Here is a 22,900-nt window from a genome sequence, read left to right as displayed (position 1 = left end):
TTATATTGTTTTAATTTTTAAGTTATATCGATATATTTCTTTGTGCATTTTGCAGCACTCAATCGTTGTCTGAACGTGTACAGGCCGCTATCAAAGATGGCGTCACTTCTACGGGTGTCTGTGTGAACGATTCTAGTTGCCGCTGAAAAAATTGATATTTCTCGCATAAAATACAACTACCGGCCGCGTTAACCGAACGAAAAGCGTTAATACATAATTCCGGTGTGATTTACAATTGAAATTGTGCCAGTGCGTGCGCCAGTCGCTGTTAAATCCCAACGCAAAGGATTGTGTGTGTGCATCCAGATAATTTCGAGGTGTGTGTATTTGCAGCGCTTTTTTTGTGTGTCCCCCCCTCCCACAGTCCCACCGCTCCATCGCATTCTGGTCAGCAGTGAGTGCCCAAACATTGTGCTAAATTATATAAAAATAAATACATAGGCGAAAAAGCCAACAAAAAAAGGAAAAATTCTGCTAGTGGAATGCTATATAGAGAGAGGGAGAGAGCGCAAGAGAGGGAGCGTAAGCGTGAGAGAAATCGATGACGATAGCTTTGTTTGGCAATCGCCCTCGATACATCGCTCTTGTGAGCACTGGCGACGGCGGTAAGGAATCCATTGCAGTATGCCCGTGCTGCGAATCGCCAAATATACCGAACGCCAGAGAGAGACCGAGAGAAAAGAGACGCCGCGCAACAACTCACCACGCTCTCACCCAGAAATCTAGCACAGTGGTAACGAAATGTATGCCTTTTAAAAGAATCTTTCTCCGGTTTCATCGTTAGTTGAAATATGTAAAATGAGTGCTCGGTATATTGGCATGCCACTGCATCCTCTATTTCCGTTTTTCAATAGTGCGGCCAGCGTACATTTCCCCACCGAAGCGTGTGTGACTCGTCGGTGTGTGTGTATGTGACTTTGTGTGTGCAACCCCCCTTAATCTTCACTACAACATTTTTTGCCACTTTTACTATGCCACAACAGCAGCAGCAACAACAAGTTTGTACAACAATAACAATACAAAAAATATTTTCATGTACTACTCGTTTCTCTGTGTGTGCGGTCGGTCGGTCTCTCCCCGTATAGTATATACACACACATATAGCAGAGAGAGCTAGCAGCCCAGCGAAAGAGAGTGGGAGAGAGCGTGAGAGTGAACGGCAGAAGTGAAAAAATATATCGTCTCACTTGCCGTATGCGTATGCCGCCTTCGTTCGTCGGTTTTGTGAAAGATATAGAAATCTTCTATACCTCCACACAGTCCGCACTCTTTCCCCCCGCCGTATAGTAGAGCGCCGCAATCTGTTTAATCGGTTTTAACAGCATAGCTTAAAATCAAGTAAACTCACAAAAATACAAAAGAATACCAAATCATTTCGTGGTGAATGCAAATTTTTCAAGTGCGCAGTATAAGCGGCGAAATTCCAGACGCAATTCGGAGTGTTTCCAAAGTTTTAATAAATAAATAAATATGTAATTACACACTCAAACACTTGCACGCACACACGAGCCCCAAATACGAGAGTGTGGCTACAATTGAGTTGCTTTTTGGATTTTATATATGCATACACACGCATATATGTATGTATATATATATATATAACTGTGTATATTTTTTACTTATATTATTTTTAGAATATCGATTTTGTTGGCTGCTTGCTGTGTGCCGCCTCTAAATGAGTGTGTGCCTGTGTTTGTGTCTCTCCCCTGCCTTCGTGCGCTCGTGTGTGTGTATGAACTATACATATTTGTGATAAGTGTGTGTGTGTGTGTGTGTGTCATCGTCGGACAGTAAAAATGTGTTAAGAATTATGTTCATATAGACATAAGTTACCTAATCTAGTGCAGAAGAACTAAGGGAATCTAAGCGAAATCAAGTAAAGCAAAATTATTGAAAGGAGAAAAATGCCTCATCAAAACAGCTGCGCCGCTCTCTCTCTCTCTTTCATTCTCTGGCTTTCAAATTGTCTCACCTCATGTCTCCCCACACTCGAGTGTCTTCCTCTTTTTTTTCACACACGCACGCACACACTTTAGTGCTTTGTGCTTTTGTGTGTGTGTTTTGCCTTAACGCCACATCGTATTTACATGTGTTGACCCCACTTGGACCCCATCTGTCTCACCGCATCTTCTTCTCCTCCCCATCCCACTACGCGTTGCGTTGTGCAAAAAGAAAAAAAGAAATACTCGCGAAACTACAGTTTTAATTCAATTACAGTGCTCCCAAAACCAACAATAGTTAAATAACTGCTAATAAGAAGAGAGTACTCCACGTTCTCCCGTGACGCCGTATGCCAATAAGTGGGAAAAGCGAGACAGGTATGACATACCGGAATTGATCAATAACGGTTAATAGCGTGCGAAATTGTCAATAAGTAAGGGCAAAGCGAGACGACACAAATCCTATGCAGACTATCTTCACTCTCTACTCTTCAGTTGAATAACGGTACTGTACTGCAATCTACACTCCTCCCATGAAATATTTGAGTAAGGGCAACAACGGAAGTTTACATCCATTTTTTGGTCTCCAATCTCTCGATTTGCACAGAACAAACAGTCGAACAAAGAACTGGTTCTAATTGATTGAGTGATTGAGTCGCTGGTAAGGGGGAATACGTATCTTGAGACCGTGACAACGGACCGCGAGGTGAGGTGGCGGTTCCAGAACCTGCTCGACAAATTAACAAGTTCTCCAATTGACACATACAGTGGCACACGCTGTGTGTGTGTATGCGCCTTAGCGCGAACGTGTTCGTTTCGTCGAGCCTACTGTTCGAAATTAACATAAATGTGTCAAAATGGTAAATAATGTCCAGGGGGCGGAGTGTCCCGGCCATACGCGGATCTTTAGGTTGGACAGGTGACAAGGCCCTTGCGATACCCGAATGTTTGACAATATAATTAAACCATTAACCATAATAAATCGCTGTCCCTCTACACACGGATTAATTATTATAATTCATGATACTCGGACCAGCACGCCCCACGAAAATCTCCCCCCAAATTGAACGTGACTTGCTTGCAATTAAGGTGTTTCTTTCGCGTTCTGCCCGAACAATACAACGAAAAATAACGATAACATTTGTAGAGCGTATGCAATAGTCAGAACCAACGATATTTCGAGTTTATTTTCTAGCTGTTGCGATCGATCCCCGGATCCAAGTGTTTTGGTTGCCCCAGCCCAAGCGAGTTTGTCACTTGGTATTCCGACTGGAGCTGCCTTCCGATGCGACACTACTGCCCCACTGCATGTCTCTCTGTCTGTCTCTGTGTGAGTGTTTATGTGTGCATGTGTGGGTTGTCATTCGCCTCTCTCTCCCGCTCTCTCTTTGCCAGTACCCCAGGCTGAGCTTTGACGTAAAAAGTACACACGTAGGCATTGCCTGTAGGTAAAACATCGATTCTTATTGGAAGATACAGTGTATATACAGCGGAGAACATAAAGATTATTATAATCACTCCTAAGTACTCTCTCTCTCTCTCTCTCTCTCTGCATCATCTCTCGACTGGTTTCTCTGTCTCCCCCACATTCTCGAGGGTTTATATTTCCAAGTTATTTAAATGAATTAACCAAGTCGGTCAACTGTAATAAATGCGACACACACTCTCTTGAAGACAATTTGCTTTTCCATTGGAGTTTTCACTGAAGCGGAATTTGTGTCCATAAATGCCCTGGGAGGCACCACATATGAAAATTGCTCCACATTCTCCTCAGAGGAGCTCTATTAAATCCCTACCCAAACAGCCCGGGGCGACCTGCTTGCCGTCTGTTCACCTTTTGTTGAACGCACATTATCCCCCCTCCCTTCGCTCACCTCTTGCGGATGTTAATTTGGTTGCAACTTCAACATTTTCTGCCTGGCTGCAGCGGTTAAAGAGCGTGTTTAAAGTCAATTGTGGCACAGCACTCCCCATCTCTGGGTCTCTGCTGCTATAACCCCTTAATGGCCAACACATACGAGCATGAACATCTCTTTATTTGTGTGCCTTTCTTTCGCTTGCCGTTGCTGTCTGTTTTGACATAACTGACCTCACTTTTTGCCACTAATTCTGTTGCCTTTGGAAGCCAACTGCAGCACATGGAACATCTCCACCTGCTTCATGTTTCCCCTCATGTTTACATCGTTAAAGAAGGGAAAATGGTGCTCCTCTCGTCTGCTCTAAAAATAAAGCACAAAAATATATACATATTTCTCTCAACTCCATTGAAATTGACTTGATTTACACAGAGTTTTCCACATGTTTTCCTCATCGAAGAGATATCGAATTGTGGCAGCAGCAGCAGCAGGAGGAGCCTTCGAATTGCATTTCGTTGCATTTTCCATTGAATTTTTTCGGCACAAAATGTGTTATTCAATCTGATTGCAGTAGCAGCAGAAGTTTTTCCTTAAATTCGATTCGGCTACACTCTGGGAATATAGAGCGAACCGCTGCTCCTTTCTATATTTGTGTTTTCTTGTTTGTTCTATTGGCAATTCAATCGAAATTATATTTACTTGTTTGTTAGAGAAGCTGAAAAGTACTCGTAATATTGGAATGCAGCTTGGCGGCACTCAGTCGATAGAAAAAGCTAACCATGGAGCAAAATTAACAGCCGCCTGAGCGCAGAGGGCAAATGTTTCTCTCGTTATAATTAGATGATTTCCGCCGCCTGTCCCGCCCACCCACTTTCCGCCAGACAAACGGACGCATGAAGTGGCCCGCCTGACTTTACGGCCAGGCCCCAGATTTTTGCTTTGTTTTATTTTGTTTGCATTTTTCTCTGGCACGCCTCGCTAACGAGTGGAACAATCAGCTGCTGTCTGGCAGCCACCGAGAAGTGGGAGAGACGCCTCAAAAAGTGGACCGATAAAAAGACAATTAGATGCACACCAATGGTGAAAATACCCTACAATCAAACTCACTTTATTTATTGCAGATTCTTGTCATATTTTATTTAGTTTGACCCCCGAGTGGCAGTACTTTACAGTTTCCAGTGTCTCAAGAGTAGACGTGCTAAATGAAACCACAAGAACCCATTAGGAAAAACTATTTGTACATTCATGCCGACTGTTGGCTGCTGCTGTAGAAATATTTTCACATTTTATGCCAAAGACATACTCGTATTTTCAGCTTTTCCTTTCGCTTTTCTCCTCTGCTGCTGCTGTTGCCTTTCTGCCGCAATTAATGACGTTTTTCATCGCTCATAATATAATTTTAGATGCGGGGCAAATTTTTGGGTGCCAGTGAAAAATCTTTTTGCTGATATTTTTACGAACGGTAGATGGGGGAGGGGGCCGTAAATAAATTTCCGTTTTTCGGCGGGGCATCCTGTGGCGCAAAACCCGTGCGTCGTCGTCTCAAGTGCAGTTCAATGTATTTTTGTAATGTTCTTAATTTATTTTCACTGCTTATTTATAGAATATAAATAGTAGATGGAAATTTCGTTGGTGGGGGAAATTCTTCAGCTGTGGATGAAATAATTTGACCTTGAACGGGTAGGATTCAACCGGAGAGGGTTAAATCGTATTTCAATGACTATTCCTCCCCTCGTCCTTCTGGTGTGGCTTCTGTTTCTGTTTTGGACAAGCCTCGAGTCGCGTCATGGCCCATAAATCAATAAAAACAAAAAACACTCGAAGGAACAGTGCGACAGACGGACAGCTGCAGCAATTAAATAGTATCGCACATTGCACAATTAATAATTAACACTTGTGTTTAACCACCACGGACAAGAGAGCGCAAGTGGCCGAGAAGTGGTTTGGTTCTGGCTTTGAAACAAGTGCAATGCCAACCCCAACCCTCGCCTCATATCTATTTTGTCCACAAAGGTGGGGCAAATAACAACAATATCAACGGTGGTCTCTCTGTTGTTTTTCTTTTTATTTTCAGATGGCAAGAACACCTACCTTATGGCCATATCTTATCTTTCACCTGAGATACATTTTTCCTTCTTTTATTGCGTTGCGCCCCCCTGTCCCCTATTTGATTGTCTTTGTAGTCCACTGTTTATGCGACATTTTTGTGTGCTGATTTTTGATTAGGTGGCTGCCACGCCCACACACAGCAGACACACAGAGAACCTCCCTTCTGCTTATCACAGCTCAAAATCTCTTAATTAAAAAAATAGCAACAAAAAAATACAGCAAAATAGATTGCGGAAAGAGAGAGAGAGAAAGAGGGACAGGCAGACTAGAGAGATGTAGGCCGGGAGCTCTTTTCAATAGAAAATTTTCCATGCTTTGGCATTGAATTTGCATTGTGGCATATATTTCACAAAAAGTAGAACGTCCATAAATCTATATAATACCTTCCCATATGTACTACATATTTATTGGTGTGGTTTATATACCCAATAGGTGAGCTGGTGACGCTATAGACGCGATAAGTAAATGAAATCGTTGAACTGAAAGTCGGCGTCTGACGGCTTTCGGCTGCTCGTGCACAGAAAATATAAACTATTGAGGATGATATGACAATTGGGATACCCATGGGCCCTTGAATATTTTGATGTGACACGACTTTGTTAGTTGCAAAAATAACAAACGAACAAACGTAGGGAAAACGGGAAAAATAATTCTCCCAGCACGCTTTGATGCTCGAGCAGACCGCACTCCGTAAGGCTGTTTACACTACAAACTTTTCTGCCGAATGCGTTGACACTCCCCAACCGAAAACCAAGCATAGTGTAAACAAATCTTATGATCTTCCATACAAGATAAGTCGATAACGGTGCTTGCTGGAATCGTCACTGCACTCGCATGCCGTTTGTGTGTGTGTGTGTGTGTGTGTGTGTTTGTATGTGCTCGCGTAAAATAGGGAGAATGAAGATAATGAAGGAATAAAGGGAGCAGCTGGCAGAATAGTCTTGAGTGGAAAATGTTGTTTATTCGCTGATCCACTAATTAAGTTTATTTCAAGTTCTAAATTGGGTGCACATGCAGTCGTATCTTCCTACCACTTGTACAAGAAATTGAATATGCCCCAAAAATTTGCATTCTCCTATTATTTTCAACAATGCCATCCATATTATGTTTCTTTTTCTTGTCTTTCTGTTTAATTAGTCAAAATGTTGTGTCTCTCTCATCCCAGACGCACAGTGTGTGTCGCCTCTGCGCTTAATTATTTAATTAAATTGAGGAAATTGTTGTGACTGCTGTTGTCTCTTGTCTTGTCTCATCTCTCGTTATCCCATGTCTTCCCCTCTGCTGTAGGCTGTGAGTTTTGGTTCGTCTGCTTTCGTGTTTTACGGTTTCGTCATATGTTTTGTGGCTTTAGCTTTTGGCTCTGGCTCTGGGGCCCTGCTTGCTTTTGGGCCCTATTTCAAGTATTACCCATAGGAAAAAGAAAAAGAAATGTTTTTACACCCCCAACCAATGCCAACCGCCACATAACATAACCAGTCGTCGCCTGATGCAATTAGCTTTGTGTTTCATTGTGTCGCCTGTACATCGTCTTCTGTGTACATTTGTCAACTAATTTCGTGGCTTTCTACTTTCCATTGCCACTTGGCATTGCCTCTGCCTCTAATGCTAACACCAACAATAAGTTACATTAGACGTTATGTAAACCCTAGAAGGCATATTGCGTGCGGCACTAGAAGCTATGACAGATGTGTGCCAATCAAATTACTTAACGGCACTCCGAAAAAAGTCTCTCAGATAAGAAGAGAAGCCTGTACTCTCTGTGCAATTAGAGACTAGCTAACGCTTTAAGTTAAGTACCAAAGTAACTCATAGCAATGATAATGATGATGCAAGTTAAATTCGTGCTAGAAAATTTCTCTTAGATGGTTATGCGTATATGATGACGTTGAATTTCTGTACAAAATTGCCTTAAGCGAACGGACACATTCGTTACGAACAACACAAACTAAGAATATTCTACAAACAAAAGCTCAAATTACGTGTATCGGTTTATCATTCACGTGTTTAAGCTTTTAAGAATATGCACAATAGTAATTGGTCATATTAAAATGACTATCTGTTTAACGATCTGAAATTATCTGAAGCATTCAATTGCGACAGGCAAGGGTTTTTTTGTCGGAACGAATACTCCTACAATAAAATTTTCTAAAATGCTCCGAATACTACTCGTGTCTTTAGGCGTGAATCGAATATATCCTAAATCTATGAATACTTTTCCGCAATACCATCTGTAGATCTTAGCTTTTAAGCCCTAATCAGCCTAAATGTATGTGCCATCGAAGGTTACACTCAAATTAACTGAAACTCGTCCATTAGCTACTCGTAATTACACCTGCTCTCTGGCGCTTTGCATCTCATTCATTTTCTTTGGAGTTCTCTGGCTGTGTTAATCATTTACAAGGAAAAACACACACACACATCCAATTGCTGCTTGACCCATTTGTGTGTGCCATGGAGTGGGTTTTCCAAGGAAACTTACTCACAGTTTTCCTCTCTCTCGCTCCGCTCTCTGTATTCAATGCGTGCGGAGCAAAGCTTTCCATTTTCACTCTCGTTGAACGCATTTCACTTTAAATAATTAAACATAAATACGTGTACATGGAAAATCGTTCAGTTTTCAAGTGGAGGCTGCCGCGTTGTTGCATCGCTCTCCTGACGTCAACATCCGCACGTGGATTATAATTGCCCTTTTGTGCGGGTGTTGGAAAATGTGTTGCCAGTCAATGGGTGGGTCCGGTCGGGTTCTCGGATCTGCGTCTGACTTTACCTCTGTTTGTGGCACTCCAAAAATAGAAGTAAAAAGTTCTGCAGTTGTCTGTTCTATTTTTGGTGCCCCATAAATGTCGGCGGCCCACGCTTTTTCACAGCCTTTTCATTGCTTTCTGCCTGTCTTTCATTTTTTGGTTTTGATTATCCTTTCGTGGAGAAGGGTACGATGATTATTTACAGATATTTGCCAGTGCTGTGAATGACGTATTTTGTAGGTTTTTAAGAAAGGAATTTAGAATGCATATCCCGACTTTTTACGAAGAAATCATTACGAAATTTCAGCAACGATATTTCCAGGTTACTTATTCTGTTCTTATTGATTTCTAATCATCAAAGTATTACATTTTTTGTTACCCTTTAATTCATGACTTTGGCATGAGTATGCTAGGGTATCAAATGCTATGAAGCCTAACGCTTTCCCTTTATTACTTTTTTTCTATTTTCAGTTCAATTTGCCTTTGTCTTTGTGTCAATGTCGCATTGCGTGCGTTGGTTACATTTGGATTTTTTTTTTACTGGCAATTGGCTGGTGTGGTGCTTTATTTCAGCCTGGGGCAAGGTGTGGCAAGGGTGGCTGGTGATGGTTCTGGTGCCTCCTTTTTGCTGGCCAGGAGTGGCATGTGGCATGTGGCACCGATGTGTGGCATTCGTAAAGTGGTGGTGCCTATCAATAAATTGAATCCCTCTGCTTGTCAATTGTGAATTACTAAAATGCATTAAGCACTCGGCAGTGGGACAAGTCCTTGAATTGCTTTCTTTTGTTTCATTTGCTTGCTCTGTCCCGCACCCTTTCCCTTTTGTTCTTCTTTTGTTTTACTTTTTTCTCTCCTGCGATCCTTGGATTTCTTTCTTCTTTCTTTGATTCAATTGAATGAATTCTGAACCCCTTTTTATACGTACAAATTTCTCATAAGCGAACCGGTAAACTTTCAAAGCTGTGTTATAAAACAAAGCCTCATTGTTTACTCTCTTCTGCCCCCTTTCTTTCTCTCTATCCCTTTTTCTAATAGTTTTGGCAGGGCATCAATCGATAGTTTGGACGGCTACAAAAATGAGAGATTGTTGGCCTGCCATTTAACTGTGAAAACTGTTACATTTTCCAACGAGTTGCCAACTTTTTCCGACAGTTCCCCCCCTAAAACCCCCTCGCTTGTTGTTATCGACTTGTGTGACTCCTTGAGAGTGCTGTAAATATTTAAAATTCATTTTACTTGCAATATGTTTTTCCCTCCCAGGAGGAGTGACCCAATTCCCATTGAAATTTAGATCTTATAATTTTGTTAGAGGAGGCTTTCGGTGTCTGGGGCCTGCGCAAAAAGTAAAACCAAAAATAAACAAAAAAAAGAAAATAAATAAAAAATGCAGGCACCCCCAGAAACTGTCGAGTGAGGCATGAAAAAAGGAAATAACAGAAGCAGCAGATGACCACCCACCAGATTCAACATCTCCTTCTCTGTCCTCTGGTCTATTCCACCCACATGACATTTACAATGTGTTTTCCCCTCGATGTGTGTGTGTGTGTGGCGTAGCGCCTTGAGGGCAGGCCACACGCAGCAGCCGAGCCGCGAGAGGCACTTTCGTGTGGCGAAAAACTTTCGCTTCTGTTGCAGCTGCTCCTCCATGCAGCCCCCACTTCTGCCTTTATCTTGTGGCTGCCACAAAATCATATAAAACTTATTGTTCCATTTTCCTTTAGCTTTATGTAAATTAAACAAGGCTCATATTTCCCTGGTTTTCCTGGCATATGCATTTTGCAGAGACCAGTCGAAGATGCTGCTGCACGATTCGTTTTTCACCGATGCCTTTTCGAGAGTGAAATTGAAAAAAAAATCCACTTCAGTCAGATACTTTTCTTAATATGGGAATATGGCGTGATCTTCAAACTGAACTTAAACAGGTGTGAAATATTTTACCGACGCGAAAAAAACTAAGCTTGGAAATCCCGCAAAAGCAAAGACCTTCGAGAAAAGATTGTGGCTGGGTTGTGGGATGTGCTACGTGACATGAGATGCACGCAAAACATTTGCATTTTGATTCTCTCAGATGGATATTCCTTCTTCCTCCCGCTCTTCTGTGGCTCTGTCTCTTTATCTACCCCAACTGTTGGCTTTGCTTGCCTCCTGCAATGTATTCATGCATACACACCACTCGCATATGCAAATGTCGATGGGTGGATGCTGATTTGATTGATTTAATGATATCAATACAGCCACAGAGGCACAGCCACATAGAGGAAGCGGAGAGGGATACATCCCACCAAAGGGAGGTCAAGGTTTTGAATTTCCAATGCGCAATGGATGAAAATTTTAATAAGACTGGAGCCCACAATTCGCATTTGGATCGATCGGTAGCTTTCCTCGATAATTGTTGCCCCTGCGTGGAGACGTAAATAAATTTCATGCATGCGGGATTATGGGATGGGATGATGGAGATTGTAGATGCTCTCGCCAGTAGAGATTTCCAAACACGCAACGGAACGCAGCTTGTAATTTTCTCAGAGGAGAGAACTTCCACCTCCCACCCTCCCCCCAAAAAAAAAACTGTGGAAACTGTGTAAGCATTTTCCACTCATTCCAGTCATGCATTGCTGCTCTGCAGCTGACGAGAAATGAAATTCTCATCCGTCCATGAACTCTTTCCTCTGAACGCCTTCCTCTCGTGTGAGGATTTTTGTTTAGGGTGTGAGATTCCATCTCCTACCCACCACCACCACCCTCTCACCCTCGCTCCATGGACAACGAAGATTTTTACTGCGTAGTTTTTCCATGCATTTCCCCCGCATGCAGTTCCTGAGACACGTTTCAAGTACGCGCAGCGAAAGCGAAAATGAAAACAGTGCGCAATTTTTTCCCAACACGCGGCCCCCCATGATGGAACGAAGGGGGTGGCGCCAGCGGATGTCGAGGTAGCGGTAAAGGGACTTTTGTGCTTATCATCTCTCGTGCGACATTATCATTGCTTTTCCTGTGCAAAAAGCTTAGACTTTTCACCTAATAATCGTCACAAATATGATGAAAGCCCCTAGGGGAATTTCATATAAACTCCAGCAAAAATACATGAAATTTTCAATTAGGCTTATCAATTTCTATGAAAAATACTTGATACACGGGAAAATTTAATTTTAACACAAATTTAAATCGTTTTAAATTATATTTTTTTAGCAGCAACACGCTGAATAATCTTTTACCATGGCGAAAAGGAGATTGGAGTTGTGCAATTCATTATTTGTATATTGACGTTGGTATATTGACGTTTATTTGAATAGAAATAGCAAATAGTTGATTCTCAATTGCCACCACAATGTCGAGTCGTCGTGTAAACATGAGCTGCCATTTCCAGATATCAATTGAAACATATTCATTAAATATTTGCACTTGACGCCACTCTATGGATATGTGGTGATATTTTCCCGGAACAGTAAGCGCCACCACAGCAAAGCAAAGCAATTATCAAATGTGTACGTACAAGCATATTTCCTAGGGGTTCCCAATAAAGATTGTGGCACTTAAAAATTGTGATTCCATTTATGAGGAAGAGTCTTTGAGATGCAAGAAAAAATGTTTAAATATCTTCTCTCCAGTAAAAATTTGATACTCAATGTTAGTTAACCCGAACTCATTATTGGCATAAATAATCAAAAATAAAGGAATTAAAAGTAAATTACATTTCATAAGTGCGCCCAGACAATGTTTGATGGCAATAAAATATATCAAAAATTGTTACTAACTATCGATTGGTTGAGTTCTTTGTCAAAGTTCTTAGAAGCAATAAAAACCAATGAATCAATAAAAAAAATACGACCAATAAAAACTATTATAAGCAAAGGAGGAAGAGTGGGTTACGTGTAGGTCAGGGTTTTCGCTTGAATTTAAGCCAAAAGCCAGCGACAATTGACGAAAGTCTGCTGACAGAAATCTTTGGTAGCAATTCCAAGCCTCGAAGCAGTTTTGTGGCTTATTGATTATCTTTAAAAAAGACGAAACGACGCAATAGACATGCGTCAAAAATATATCGTGACAAAGAGAAACCGAAGAAGAGCGGCCAGTGGTGTGGACTTGGACTGTGAGTGTGGAAATGGAATAGAATTTCCCCGGCATTCAGTGGGCGTCTGACCGACAGCTGGGGATGGGCTAGAGGTTGAGGTTCGTGGGTCGAGGCGAGTGGCTTAGTCATTAGATGGCCTGGCCGGGCGACTGGCGAACACGATGAGTGGGGCTGGGCCTCGGCCTCTCGTCGCATTTGTTGGTTGTAAAGCGGCGAAAAATCGTACAAATGCCAACACGAAAACAACAGCGAAACAAAGCAAAACAAAACAAAAGCGAAACATAATGGAATGGAAGAGAAGAATATAAGCTAGAAGCAGAGTGAGAGAGAGAGAGCGCAGAAGAGGCAAAAACTTGTCTCATTATATTTTGTGGGAGTCGCAGCCGCCCTGTCCATTTATTATTATATGCCTATGCAGTGAGTGCTCATTTTTTAAGGGGTATTATGATTGACTGATGAACGTGGATTCTACCCAATAATGCTTGCATGGTGTTTTCGATCAGCTATAATTTACCAAATGGATATAGCCTTGGTTTGTCCATGAATCTATTGATATGCAAAAAATTCCTCAAGGGTATCCAAAAATTCGGTTATTCCCTCTAGTTTATGTTTCTTCTATGGATAATATGTGATGGGCCTGAACTTTTGGCCCTCTCTACAAAGTATTATTGTTTATTTGTTTTTTCGCTGCAGAGTAAATAATGTCATAAGGTCACACACACACACACACACTTAGAAACACCCACCGATTAAAGGGGGAAGGGAATGGGAATGTCCCACTCCCAGGCCTAATGGTCAACCATTCATTGTGCTGCTCTACAGCTGTTGTTTTAGTTGTTTTTGTTGTTGGTCATTTGTCTTGGAATTCTCTTTGGGGTCCCCGCTGATGCTTTCCTTTTATGTGTATATAAAATAGCATAATAAATGAATGGAATGGAATGGAATGGCACAAGCACAGCCCATCCCAAGTTTGTGCCTTAGATTTCGCTATCTCCGCCGATCTATCCGATCTATTAAATGTCACGATGGGGTTCACTGGATGATGTTACTGTTGTTGTTACTGTTTTATGTACACAGGGGCTCGACCTCCCACGGCGAAGGTTATTCAGATAAATTAAACCAAAGACACTGCGAAAAAGCAAACAAAAACTTTGTGTGTAAACAAGCTGATGAGCTGTATATTGTATGTATATTCAGTGGAAAATTCAATTTTATTGCACTGGGAAAAGTGTAAATCAAAAGGTGGGGGACAGTGTGGAACGTTAGATACCTAAGAGTTATCTATGCTTTGTTTTATGGTGCTGATTTATGGCAGATAGGTTGATAGTAGCTTTATAGCTCTGGAAAAAAGGAAAATACGTATTCTTTCAAATTATGGGAACCACATTTCTCAACATACGAGTATTACAAATTGTCTGATTGCACTGAATTCTTGAAAATAGCCAGATAATATTATTATTTATAATGCCACGAAAAAGAAAGAAAATATCTATAAAACTTAAAAAAAAAAACTGAAAAGAAAACAATAATTATGTTAGCTTTATATTGTATAATATAGTCTGTATATATTATAGATATTTATGGGGTAGGTTCCACCGTTTTACATACCCCTTTAGCATACTCCCTTACATACCCTGCAGCTCGTGGTAGCAGCGTATAAAATGTGGCTGGAATAAGAGGCAGCTGTGCAAACTTTTTCACTGTGTGCCACTCTCTCTCTCTTCCAGCCAGTTCCGGTTGGCCAACACGCACACACACTGATACATGCAGGCGTTTGCTTGTTTGTCATAGCGACGCGCCCACGCATCGTTTCCATTACCATCAGGCAGGCAGGCAGCAGCCAGGCAGCTGTTGGCCAAGTTTGATCGCATTTACCTGTTTGTCACTCGTACGCCTTGTGGTTACACAGCCAGTCCCTGTGTGTATCTGTGTGTGGGTGTGTGTGTTGGCCATGTTTAACACGTTTTTTACTTGCCGAGGGAATTGACTGTGGGCCACGGACTTGCCCGCCCGAGGTTTGACTTGCATTTTTGTGTGCAAATTTTTGTGTGTGAAACGAGTTTCTCCTGCCGAGTGAAAACTGCGTGACTTGCCACTGCATTGAAATTGAAGTTCATGCAAATGAATGGGCACCACCATCAGCTCTTATTGCTCCTGGTGCTATGTCCTTCATTTCTGTCTTAATTTCCGCTTTACATTTCCTTCGAGTAGACAGCCAGCCGCCGCCCTATCTGCCGCACCAACTAGTGTTTCCGGTCAATGCCTTTTTCCGGGGGGGAAAAGGACGCGCTTAAATGAGAATCAAAGTGGAATGTGAAAATTTAATTAAACGCTGACTGCGTCCTGCTGCCTGGCATTTGCGTCAAGGATTGTGCGGCTCTGCGGCAAGACGTTTTCCTAGTTTTCAGTCAAATGTTCGCTCCCCTTAGGGGGCATGTAAATTGTTGGCTGCAATGTCCAATCATCTGTCGAATCAATCAAATCAAATCAAATCAATCAGAGGCTTAAGCTTAAGCGACATTTTGCCTGGCAACAACATGTTGGCTTTGCTTTTCCTCGGGGGAAAGTGAATTCCCCCACTGGCTGATACGTCTCTGTGCTCCTATCCTCCTATCAAATATTTCTTATCTGTCCGCACAAAGAAATCACAGTTCCCCACACACACACAAGCACACCTGTAAAAAAGAGCTACGATTAGATATAACCTTCATGTATTTCCCCGCCTCTCTTTTTTTTTTATCAGAGTTTCGTTTTGCGGCTTTGTTTTTGTGGTTTTGTGATGGCAATTTCGTATAGCAATTTCTATGCCTACCCTTGATAAATAGAGCTGGAGCTAACTATCTGAAAAACCTTTTAAATATCAATTCGTTTATTGTATTTTGCAGTGCATGTGATGCCAAAAAACACAAAATAAACCAAGAAGCAACAAGACAGAAGAGAAGAGCTCGCAAAAGCCAGTGTACGCAGAGAGAGAGTGCAGCTAGAGGAATATGTGAAAGATTCAATCGAAAAATTGATGTGCCATTTAGGAGCAGAAGCAGAAGCAGAAGCAGCAACATAGAAGCTAAGCGAGACGCGAGAGTATTATCCACAAATAAAGTCAGAAAGGCGCAACAGTGCAACAATCCCTCCAGCAACAACAAGAACCTGAAAACAACAACAGCAGACAGCAGCAAACAGAACGGAAATCTAGAAACAGGTGAGTTTGGTCATAATTCAATCACTCGATTTTCGTGTTAATTAATTGATTTATAATTGATTTGCAGTGTAAATACAACTGTAACGAATTTAAAGCAAAACTACAGCAGCAGCAGCAGCAGTTGCCAGATACATTTCATGCCACCCGCAGACGTTGGTTGATAAATGTCAAGATAAGTCGCTACCGTTTCAACACCGCCATCAACATAACACAGCAACAGAGGCAGCAACAACTGCAACAGCAACAACAGCAACAGCAGACGGGTATACTGAACAGAGAGAAACATCCAACATCACAGCATTTGTTGCCATTCGAGGAGCAGCAAAGGACAACAGGAACAACAGCAGCAGCAGCAGCAGCTGAAGCTGAACAGGAGAAGCTCTGCATAGGCGTCGGTGGCAGCGGCAGCAGCAGCAGCAGCAGCACCAGCAGCAGCAGTAGCGGCTTAACCAAAGGTCGAGGAAACAACTGCAAGACGCCAAACTCTACTGCAAAAGTCGCCAACATAACACATAAAATTTTCGGTTGGCTACGCAAGTCGCGAAACAAACGACCAGTCGAGATCCTACGAAGCGATTTCGAAGGCGAAGACGGCGACGGAGACGAGGGGGAAGGAGGAGCAGAAGCAGCACCTGGGAGTGCAGCTGCAGGTGGGTCAGGTGCAGGTGGTGCAGCAGCCGATCAATTTTCTGTGGCAAACGTTCGATATAAAGCCGGCAAGCTGAATACCACACAGACAGCCACGGAGACCACCACCGCCATCGATTCAAACGAACCCAAATCTGAAAAGATGTCATCGGGGGGCACGTTTGTGGATCGAATCGACCCGTTCGCCAAACGTTCACTCAAAAAGAAGGGTAAAAAGAGTCAAGGTTCCTCGCGCTACAGAAATTCACAGGATGTTGAGTTGCAGCAATTGCCGCCGCTAAAAGGTAAGCTCGAAAGTTCTTTTATCCCCTGCGAATACCCTTTAATAAATGTCTTATCTTTATTTTGTGCTTAGCCGATTGCTCCAGCCTCGAACAGGAGGAGCTTTTTATACGAAAGTTGCGTCAGTGCTGCGTATCATTTGACTTTATGGATCCCGTCACGGACTTGAAGGGCAAGGAAATCAAGCGGGCGGCACTCAATGATCTATCCACCTATATAACGCATGGGCGCGGTGTGCTTACGGAACCGGTCTATCCGGAAATAATACGCATGGTACGCGAAAAAAGAGAAAATTTCAAACGGAAAAGTCATAATAAAATCTTAAACTTCTTATGCAGATTTCTTGCAACTTATTTCGCACACTGCCGCCCAGCGAGAATCCCGACTTTGATCCCGAGGAGGATGATCCAACATTGGAGGCCTCCTGGCCCCACCTTCAGCTGGTGTATGAGGTGTTCTTACGCTTCCTGGAATCACAGGATTTCCAAGCAACCATTGGCAAGCGTGTGATCGATCAGAAGTTTGTCTTGCAGGTGCGCTGGAGTTGAATGCCTTAATGGAAGGTCTTTCGTATAATATTATGACTTTTATTCTGGTAGCTCTTGGAACTGTTCGACTCTGAGGATCCACGCGAGCGTGACTTTCTCAAGACGGTGTTGCATCGCATCTATGGGAAGTTCTTAGGATTACGCGCTTTTATACGAAAACAAATCAATAACATATTCTTGCGATTCATCTACGAGACGGAGCATTTCAATGGTGTAGGCGAACTATTGGAAATACTCGGCAGGTAAGTCAAACTAGTGAATTTATGCTTTATTCCTTTGCTAATCCATTATGTTCCACCTCTATTAGCATCATCAATGGCTTTGCCTTGCCACTGAAGGCTGAGCATAAACAGTTTTTGGTCAAGGTTCTGTTGCCGCTGCACAAAGTCAAATGCCTATCGCTATATCATGCACAGTTGGCATATTGTATTGTACAATTCCTAGAGAAGGATCCATTCCTTACCGAGCCGGTGGTGCGGGGCCTGCTCAAATTCTGGCCAAAGACGTGTTCCCAAAAGGAGGTCATGTTCTTGGGCGAAATTGAGGAGATACTCGATGTGATCGATCCGCCGCAGTTTGTCAAGATACAGGAGCCGCTCTTCCGGCAGATTGCCAAATGTGTCTCGAGTCCACATTTTCAGGTAAAAGATATTTTTCATTCATTCACAAAATAAATCAATTTATAATTGGTATCCTTTTCCTTTTAGGTTGCTGAACGCGCTCTATATCTGTGGAATAATGAGTATGCCATGTCGCTGATTGAGGAGAACAATGCGGTGATTATGCCCATCATGTTCCCGGCTCTATATCGCATCAGCAAGGAGCACTGGAACCAGACCATTGTGGCGCTCGTCTATAATGTATTGAAAACATTCATGGAAATGAATTCAAAGCTGTTCGATGAGCTCACCTCCAGCTACAAGGCGGAGAGGCAAAAGTATGACTGAAGACATTTCTTTGCATATTTGCATATAAATAATATTTTGTAATTGTTTGCCATTAGGGAAAAGAAACGTGAACGCGATCGCGAGGAACTGTGGAAGAAGCTGCACGAACTCGAATCGAATCGTTCTAATGGGCGCACCGCAGGCGGCAGCGCTGCTGCGAATGCATCGAACAGCGCTTCATCATCAAACGCGGCGGCGTCCACGTCCTCCCAATTGCAGCCACCAACCAGCAGCACAGCCGCCATTAACTCTCATCAGCAGCAGCAGTCGAATAGCAGCAGCAGCGGAAGTCTGTCCAGCGGCGGCGCCGGCGGTGAAAATAATCCTGCGACCACAAATGCAAAAATCAAACAGGATAAGGCGGCGGACAACTAAACAGCCAGCAGCACACGCAAAACGCAAGGCATGCGCCCGAAAAATAACTAACAATAATGAAAAAACACGAGAGCCGTAAAGCGCAGTCCGTTGGCTAACACGTAAAAGCATCTATCGTTCCACATCCCACACGTAACAGATAGACAAGAGACAGACGGATAGACAGTGAGAGAGAGAGAGGCGATAAATAGTTATACTAAAAACAAAAACACATACATATGCTAAACTTTAAACACAAGAAAATATGAAAAAAAAAACAAACAACTAAAATGTATACTCGATTGACGAAGACACCAACCAAGCGGTCGTCAGCGGAGGAGGAGGATGCTTGAGCGGCTGTTGAGAGGCAGGTTGGAAGTATGAGAGTAGGAGTGGAAGCAGAATGGAAAGCGGAATCGGGAGTAAGAGCGATAGCTATAGCGTTTGCAGAAGCCCCTGTCTGTGTGTGTGTTATGTTAGGAGAGCAAAAGCTTCGTCGAGTGCGGCATCAATGGAAATCTATATAAATAATGTATCTTACAGCTACACAAACGACACACCACACCTACACACACAACAGAAACAAACACATACATAAACACCCGCGCACACACACACACACAGACACATATAAATATATATATTAAAAAAAGAAGGAAAATATTATTAATTACGTTTAAGCATTAAAAACAAAAAGGAAAACCCAAGTTGAATAAAGAGAAAATCATGTTAGTAAGTGAAAAAGCAGAAGAGAGCCGATAACTATAACTATGATTGATTGATTGATTGATTGTTGATGTAAAAGAAAGAGCATTGAATATTATTAACTACTAAAACATACTACTGCTAACTAGAAGGCCCTACCTTAGCATATAGATCAGCGCCATCCCCCATACCCCATACCCCATACTCAAAAAACAAAAGAAAAAGGAAAACACTTGCTAAAAGAAATATCACCTAAATGTTCACTGTGTGTAAAATATTTGAAAGCTGCGCTGCTCTAATGATGGATTCGATTGATTTCCCTGGATTTTTTTTTTGTCACACAGCTCCTCCATAGATCGAACAGCGTGTCTTAGTCCCTGAATTGTATATAAAATGCAGCGCATCCATGCAAACGAAACTTTGTTACTTAGCTTTAAGTGTTGCACACACAAACACACACAACATACACACTCCGTGAAGACTTCTCTCAAACATACAGAAAATTCCAAACATTTCGACCCCCTTCAACGCTTAAAACATGTTTTAGCAAGCCGTTTAGAAAGAGAGCAGATAGCAGCTGGCAGAAAAATCTATACATATGATTAAGTACAGAAATATATATACCCCATAACTGATGGATCTATATAGAAATGTATGTACGTAAGGCAGGAGAAGGTAGTGCTGGGGCAGTAACAGAAATTATGAATTGTAAAAACAAAAAACCAAGCAAGCAAATGTGCGTCTGCAGAGAAGAGTAACACGGTTTTGGAAATTAAAAACTGTCATCTACTATATGCGATAACTACATATATCCATCCTATATACACACACACACACACACACACAAAAGATATATCTCTGTGGAAAGCGGTCCAGTTTCAGTTTCCAGAACATTAATTTCGAAACTATTTTCTCTGGTTTATATTTCTTCATAGAAATGCGCACAATTGTCATTCGATTTGCTAAAAAAAAAAACAACAAAACAACAATAATTTCATTTGTAAATAAATGTAGCTAAGGTGGAAAACAACTTGTCGGGGGGGAGGACTGCCAATGGACTGCTTTCCCCAGCCTTTTTCATTCACACACACACACACACACAAACAAAAACCAACACACTCACTTAGCCGCACTCGTATATTATTGAAATAAAAATATATAAAATTTATATATTAACAAAAATATACTATGCATAATGTATGTTTGTTCATTCAACTCTCACGCCCATTACAAAGTATAGAAGCATGCATTATAGTACATATAGGAAAGGAAACTAGGAGAGACGACGAGTTCTACTACTGAAGGGTGGAAGGAATTGCTCTCAATCGCGAAAGAAAAAGTTCATATAATATTAAAGATAATTGTGTCTGTGAATCGTGAGTTAATATACACCATATACTGTATACATATTACATCTTTAATGCAAAAACAAGAGGAAACACTAAGAAAAAAATACAGCGTTAGCGTTATTATTATGGAAAATATGTTTGTAAAACGTCACGGAATATGAAAGCAGCAGCAGAGAGAGAGAGAGAGAGAGAGAGCGGGGAGGCCGACAGGCAGGCATCTACTACAGGAGCAGGAGGAGTCGAAGGGAATACAAAAGAAAAGAATGGAAATTGAGGAAGAACCTATATGGCCTAAATACTAAGCAACGTATGTAAGAAGGTTTTGCATCTTTATATTAGCGTGTAATTAAACGAAATTAAAACCGAAAGCTAAAGATTTAACAGCCAAGGATAGTAATTGCCATTTGATAAGCAATAGACAGACACACACAGATGTTAGGTCTTAACTGCCTCTAAAGACACAAACCACAAAGAAAAACCAAACACCAAGGAACAGGACCGCAGAGAGAGAGAGAGAGAGAGTCGAAGCAACACAGAAATATCTCGTAAAATTCCTAAACCATAAATCACTCCAGTTCACTCGCCACAGATACTAGCACTAGACCCTCCCTCCTCCCCTCCTATAGCATCCATCTCTAGTTAATGTTTGAAGAAGCTCACATAGGATGCCAATCAGAATTTAAACAACAAAAAAACCAGCATTATTATATAGAGCGAATGATGATGGAAATGTAAAAAAAAAACAAATGTTGAAAAGAAGAAAAAATGAACACAAAAATGGATGATATATAGTAGGTATACATTGCATACTCGTTAAAGACGAGCATAAGTGTCCCTTCAAATACGAGTATATATATATATAGGTTACACACACATACAAACAAACAAACAAAAAAAAAACATTTATATAATTTGCGTTCCGTTTTTGTATTCTTGTGATTGTCGTTTTCCGTTGCACCCTGAGTTAATCAATCGGTTTTAGTGTCTGCTTTCAAGAACTTGTATGGGTAAACTTAACTATAGTTTCTATTATTGTATTTATATGTACTATGTATAAACTATAAAACGAGCATGTTAAAATGTAGTAGCCAGTAGCCAGTATGCTTAGGACCCGGGCTAAGCGACAGATGATGAATGATAATGATGGTGTAAGCAAAAATGCAAAAGCAAAACTCGTTAAGTACTTTTAGAGACAAACAACAAACAACCCTGTACTAAAGAAGTGTACTAAAAGAATAAAGTCGCATTAACAACGTTGCAAAAAGTAAATAAATAAATGCATTAAACAAAAACTTAAAGAAGACAAAAACAAAATCACAACCACAATAAGAGCAAAAAAAAAAGAATAGTTAAAGCGCTTAAAAACAATTTAAATACAAAATACTATGGATACTAATGAGGATACTGATGAGAGAGAGGAAGCGTAAAGGATAAAGGATAATGGAAGAAATATATGTGAAGTGAATTATGTATTTTCTTATGTTCTAGACTTGTATAAAAGAAAAGCAAACCTATCGTATATGATGATGATGATGATGATGACACATGCTATTATTATTAAACTTTTAGTTCTGTTCTCCAGGACAGTGTTGTGCGAGAGAGGATATTTCGATATGTTTTCATGGATTGAAGGCACACTGTACTACACACACACGTACACTCACACACACAAACACACATCAAAGTCACTCAATCACACAACTAAACAAAATCTTATGCTGAGAGTAAATATAAAGAAGTAAATTATAATTACACACGAAAATCAATGGGAATAAATATATATAATATATATATATATATATATATATGTAGGTATATATACATAAATATATATAAAAACAAAAATTATATATACAAAAGAGCATTCGAAAAAGAAAAAAACAAAACAAAACAAAGGTTTTTAGTTGATGATTTGCTTTCGTAACTCCAGAAACAGAATGAAAGGCGAATGAAGAATGAAAAGGGAAGAAGGAAAAACAAACCTAAGGGCAAAATAAATGTGCAGCAGAAGAGCAGCAGAAAAGTAAAAAAAAAAAACAATTGCAAAAAACAAATATTAGCTGCAAGCAGAATTAACCAAAAAATAAAAAGAATAAAAAAGTAAAATATAATATGAGAAAAAAAAAACAAAAAACACACAAAATGCATGA

At 41.1% G+C, this 22,900-nt stretch overlaps 1 protein-coding gene across 3 annotated transcripts; it reads left to right on the top strand.

Annotated features, from left to right (window-relative positions):
• Positions 1 to 93: 93 nt before the first annotated feature.
• LOC117583556 (serine/threonine-protein phosphatase 2A 56 kDa regulatory subunit epsilon isoform) lies at positions 94 to 22,058 on the top strand. 3 transcript variants are annotated; one of them, XR_004573801.1, is made up of 10 exons: positions 94 to 317; positions 15,604 to 15,917; positions 15,985 to 16,849; positions 16,921 to 17,120; positions 17,186 to 17,380; positions 17,447 to 17,637; positions 17,703 to 18,036; positions 18,103 to 18,332; positions 18,399 to 18,882; positions 20,921 to 22,058. XR_004573801.1 is itself a non-coding variant. In XM_034271919.1 (7 exons), the coding sequence occupies exons 1-7, from the start codon at positions 16,708 to 16,710 to the stop codon at positions 18,715 to 18,717; spliced, it is 1,611 nt and encodes a 536-aa protein (XP_034127810.1). In that variant the 5' UTR covers positions 15,985 to 16,707; the 3' UTR covers positions 18,718 to 19,989. The 3 variants fall into 3 exon arrangements, 1 of the variants encoding a protein (XP_034127810.1); XR_004573800.1 differs by lacking the exons at positions 94 to 317; positions 15,604 to 15,917 and having other exon boundaries at positions 15,985 to 16,245; positions 16,318 to 16,849; XM_034271919.1 differs by lacking the exons at positions 94 to 317; positions 15,604 to 15,917; positions 20,921 to 22,058 and having other exon boundaries at positions 18,399 to 19,989.
• The last annotated feature ends 842 nt before the right edge of the window (positions 22,059 to 22,900 follow it).

The sequence above is a fragment of the Drosophila guanche genome, unplaced genomic scaffold (genome assembly GCF_900245975.1).
Source record: "Drosophila guanche unplaced genomic scaffold, DGUA_6, whole genome shotgun sequence".
In the NCBI taxonomy this organism is placed as follows: domain Eukaryota; kingdom Metazoa; phylum Arthropoda; class Insecta; order Diptera; family Drosophilidae; genus Drosophila; species Drosophila guanche.
This window is presented reverse-complemented; position numbering and strand designations above follow the sequence as displayed.